This window comes from Benincasa hispida, unplaced genomic scaffold (genome assembly GCF_009727055.1).
Source record: "Benincasa hispida cultivar B227 unplaced genomic scaffold, ASM972705v1 Contig285, whole genome shotgun sequence".
NCBI classification, from domain to species: Eukaryota; Viridiplantae; Streptophyta; class Magnoliopsida; order Cucurbitales; family Cucurbitaceae; genus Benincasa; species Benincasa hispida.
In genome coordinates this window covers 311,227-316,511 of record NW_024064780.1, presented here as the reverse complement: position 1 = coordinate 316,511, position 5,285 = coordinate 311,227, and the positions used below count along the sequence as shown (strand labels likewise).

Genomic DNA, 5,285 nt, shown 5'->3' with positions numbered 1-5,285 from the left:
CCCCTCTTCCACCCTTGCGGTGGTTGATTCTTCATCGACATCCAAACTTTCTGCCCTTTTCCTCCTTTCTTCCTCTTTCTTCAGGCGCTTCTCTTCTCGCCTGCGCTGCTGTCTTTCGCTTCTCCTTTTTTCTTTCGTCTCCTTCTCCAGTCGGACGACTTCATCTTTTTCTGCCCGTTTTTCTTCAACTTTTCTCTTCTTCTTCTTCTCTTCAGACTTCTCCATTTGCTTCTTCGCCTCCACAACCTCCAAAACAACCCTTATGGGTCCCTCATTGGAGTCTGTTGGGGCAGTCTCCTTAGGATCCAAAATGGTCAGGGCCATTCTCTACGAAGCCACCGGTAACTCCTCTTCTGATAGTAGGGGCTGGTTCACTACTCCGGCCTCCGACAACCCTTCATCTCTTTCTAAATGGCTCAGAATACTCCTGAATACCTCCTTGTCGTCTTTTCGTTTCAACTCACTCTCGGTTGAAGGTATTGGAAGCACCAGCTTAGGTCTGGTGGCAGGGGCACTCTCCGTGCTCGATCTCTCACGGTGGGTGGGTGGTATTACGGCTATAGAGGTTTTTCGCCTGGGTTTTCCGACGATTCTAGGGGATAGATTTGGTTGGGCAACGAGGAACGCCATCTCCCACGGGGTGACGGAGGCATAGGAAGGGAACGATGGCTGGGAAGAGGAATGGGATGATTGTCCGACCATTGGTTCGGTAAAGGGAAAGAAGTTGAAAAAAAAAATTTGATCTTCGGAAGAAAGTGCAAAAGGGGATGATGGTATACAGAAAGATTTTTGCTTAGGGTTTTCGCGAAGAGACGAAAGTAAACTCTAACGGGCTGAGGAGGGGCGGTTTATAGGTTGGGCCTTGATGAGCCCAACGCAATCGCTGCGATGGCAGGCTTTGGTATTCCAAAAAGCCTGTTGCGCCCCTCCCATTATGACTTAGTAGGAAAGGATGTCCTTTCGTCTGCTAAGTAATAATTCCCTCTGGATCTGAAGCGATTCGACTACACTCTCCGTGAATATTTTATCATTTATTTATTTTATAGGACAGGTGCAATGTTTATTTGTTAATGCAATATGTTCGTTACTGCAAATGCATATTTGCGGAGGATGGGCGCAATGTATATATTAGCGCAACACAACCATCAATGCAATGTAACTTAGGAGGACGGGCGCAAGGTATTTCTACCAGCACAACACATCTGTCAACATAATGCATATTTGCAGAGGACGGGCGCAATGTACATACGAGCGCAACTCATCCGTCGTCGCAATGCATACCTGACATGTCATAGTATCACCAATATCACAACGCCTATCCCAAAACCATATTGATAAGACGTTGCGGTGTTCATTTACATCATTCATTCACAGAAAATTATGATCAACGCATGCTAAGACAGAATTGGAAATAAATTCAACTAGGCAGAAAACTAAATTAACGCAAGATGAGATTGAAATAGAAATAAATTCAAGTAGGCAAGAAAACTAATTTACGAAAGCAATAACAAAGCAGTAGATAAAGCAGTAAAGATAGATAATAGGGATGTTGTTTGGAAAAGGGACTTCAGTGTTACCGCAAATGCATCCCTGCAAGCGATCAGTCTTGCTTGCCTAAGTCGATGGTCTCCTTGCGTCATTACACATTGCCCCCATAGTAGGGCTTAATTCGTTGACCATTGACTTTGAATGGGCTGATTCCATCCTCGTTTGTTAACTCCACTGTGCCATAGGGGAAGATAGTCTTGATGCAGAATGGCCCAGACCAGCAGGACTTCAACTTTCCTGGAAACAATCGCAAACGTTTGTTAAATAAAAGTATCTGTTAACCCATGAAGAACATCTTTTTACTTATGCGGTCATCATGCCATTTCTTGGTTCGCTCTTTATAAAGTTTGGCATTTTCGTAGGCATTCATTCGCCACTCGACCAACTCGTTCAACTGCAACTTCCGGACTTCCCTCGCATTTGACAGATCAAAATTCAGTTTTTTAATTGCCCACATTGCCTTGTGTTCCAGCTCGAGAGGCAGATGGCAAGCTTCTCTGAAGACTAGGGCATATGGCGACATACCGATTGGAGTTTTAAAGGTAGTCATATATGCCCATAGTGCTTCATCAAGCTTGGGTCACCAATCTTTCCTGGAGGTAATGACTACCTTCTCCAAGATGGTCTTGATTTCTCTGTTGGAGATTTCTGCCTGCCCATTGGTTTGTGGGTGATACGCAGTTGCAACTCTATGCCTGACATTAAATTTGATCAATAGGTTGATGATGATGCGATTAATGAAATGTGTACCTTCATCGCTGATTAATGCACGTGGCGTTCCATATCGCGTGAAGATGTTTTTCTTGAGAAATTTCGCCTCCATGGCCGCATTGTTTTTAGCACATGCGATGGCCTCAACCCACTTTGAAACATAATCAACCGCAACCAAAATATATTGATGACCCTTTGAAGGTGAAAACGGGCCCATGAAGTCGATTCTCCATACGTCAAACAGTTCAATTTCTAAGATCGAAGTCAAAGGAATTTCATCCCGTCTGGACATGTTCCCTGTTCTCGGGCACTTTTCGCATTGCACAACATAGACGTTGGCGTCCTTGAATAGCGTTGCCCAAAAAATAGCCGCTCTGTAGAACTTTTGCGGCGGTCCGCTGCCCCACAAAATGTCATCCATAAGAGGACTCATGACAAAGTTCTAAAATGTGCTTGGTTTCGTGCTCAAGAATGCATCGACACTGAATATGATCAGGTCTGAGTCAATAAAGGAATGGATCATCCCACAAATAAAACTTAACCTCGTGTCTCAACTTCTTCTTCTGCTAGTATAAATAGTCCTTGGGTACTTGGCCGCTAACTATGAAGTTTACAATATTCGCATACCATGGGACATTAACGCATACCGTCATAAGGTGCTCGTCAGGGAATCTCTCTTCAATCTCTTTCTCTCTCTTCTGAACCTCACACTTTTCTAATCGTGATAAATGATCTGCGACTTGGTTCTCAGTGCCATTCTGGTCTTTGATTTCTAGGTCAAATTCTTGCAGGAGTAATACCCACCTAATCAGTCTTGGTTTTGTGTCTTTTTTCGTCATGAGGTATTTAATCGCAGAATGATCAGTATACACAATTACATTTAATCCAATCAGGTACTGCCGAAATTTCTCCAGGGCAAACACCACTGCGAGCATTTTTTTTTTTTTTTTAGTTGTATAATTTTCTTGTGAATCATTCAGCGTCTTACTGGAATAATAAATAGGATGCAAAACTTTGTCTCTTCGCTATCTCAAGACTGCGCCCACTGCATATCCACTTGTGTCACACATTAGTGCAAACAGTTGCATCCAATCGAGCGCAACCAGGATTGGTGCAGTGATGAGCGCATTTCTCAGCGTGTGGAACGCTTCGACGCATGCGTCATTAAAATCATATTGACGGTTAATCTCGAGAAGCGCACTTAGGGGTCTTGCGTTTTGAGAAAAGTTGTGGTTGAATCTTGGATAAAACCCCGAATGTCCCAGAAAACTTCTAAGTGTTTTCACATTCACTGGTGGTGGTTGGATATTGCGTCAATTTTTACTTGGTCCACTTCCAATCCTGCCTTTGATATCTTGTGACCTAGCACTATTCCTTCTTCTACCATAAAATGGCATTTCTCCCAGTTCAAAACCAAATTTGTTTCAACGCATCTCTTCAAAACTTTTTCCAAATTTGATAAACAAGATTCATAGGTGTTACCAAAAACTGAAAAGTCATCCATGAATACCTCGACTGACTCCTCCAGGAAATCTGAGAAAATGGCCATCATACACCTTTGGAAGGTGCTTGGTGCGTTACAGAGTCCAAATGGCATGCGACGGAATGCAAATGTGCCGAATGGGCATGTGAAAGTTGTTTTGTCCTTGTTTTCCGACGCAATCGCGATCTGGTTATACCCTGAATAGCCGTCAAGAAAGCAAAAGAATCCATTCCCTACAAGCCGTTCCAACATTTGATCAATAAACGGTAGTGGAAAATGGTCCTTCTTCGTGGCCAAATTTAGCTTGAGGTAATCCATGCATATTCTCCATCCTGTGGTTGTTCTAGTTGGAATTAATTCATTTTTACTATTGATGACAACTGTCATGCCCCCTTTCTTTGAAATGCACTACACTAGGGTTACGTAGCTGCTATCAGATATGGGGTAAATGACACCTGCATCAAGCCACTTCACAATTTCTTTCTTGACAACCTCCCTCATGGTAGGGTTCAGACGGCGCTGCCTCTCTACGGATCCTATTTTTCCCTCTTCAAAACGGATCTTGCGCATGTAATACGAGGGACTGGTCCCTCGAATGTCCGCTAAGGTCCATCCCAAGGCTTTCGCGTATTTCTTGAGGATCTGAATGAGTGCTTCCTTCTTTTCTTTGCTCAGTGAGGCAGAGATTATGACTGGTAGAGTGTCATTGCCTCCTAAATAAACATATTTGAGGAGCACTGGTTGCGCCTTCAACTCCAACACAGGTGTTTCTTCCAAGGATGGCTTAGTTCGCTGTGTTGATCGTTCAGATAACTTTATTGATTCAAAATCTGGGTCAGTTTGTATTGCAGTGCAATTCTCCTCCAGCATTGCGTCAACCTCAAAGTCTTCTTCTTCTGATTCTTCTTGAAACTCGTGTCATTGTTCTTCCTACAGTTCTCCAATATACTGGCAGTTTTCCATATCATCTGGGTATTTCAACGCATTGAGAACGTTGAACTTTGCTTGTTGATTGTCCACTCTTATAGTAAGTTCTCCTTTTTGTACGTTGATCAGTGCTCGCCCTGTGGAGAGAAACGGGCAACCCAATATGATCGGTACCTCAGTGTCAGCTTCGTAATCCAGTATAATAAAGTCAGCTGGAAAGATGAATTTATCCACTTGCACGAGTACGTCCTCTATCTTGCCCTCTGGATGCGTTATTGATCTGTCAGCCAACTATAACGTGACTGTGGTGGGTCTTGCGTTGCCGATGTTTAACTTCTTGAAGATTGATAAGGGCATCAGGTTGATACTTGCCCTTAAGTCACAGAGCGCATTTTCGACTTCTTTACCCCCGTTTAAGCATGGTAATGTGAAGTTCCCTAGATCTTTCATTTTCTTGAGGATGTTGTTTTGGAAGAGCGCACTACACTCATACGTTAGTGCGACATTTTCATTTTCCCCGATCTTCCTCTTGTTGGCGAGTACATCCTTGAGGAACTTCACATAGCTGGGCATTTGTTCCAGCGCTTCTACTAAGGGAATGTTAATATGTAGCTGT

At 43.4% G+C, this 5,285-nt stretch overlaps 1 protein-coding gene across 1 annotated transcript; it reads right to left on the bottom strand.

The window, feature by feature from the left end:
* Nucleotides 1-1,639: 1,639 nt before the first annotated feature.
* Nucleotides 1,640-2,071, bottom strand: LOC120069220. The gene is made up of 2 exons (XM_039020923.1): nt 1,852-2,071; nt 1,640-1,785 (listed from the first exon to the last, which is right to left on the bottom strand). The coding sequence occupies exons 1-2, from the start codon at nt 2,069-2,071 to the stop codon at nt 1,640-1,642; spliced, it is 366 nt and encodes a 121-aa protein (XP_038876851.1).
* Nucleotides 2,072-5,285: the final 3,214 nt, after the last annotated feature.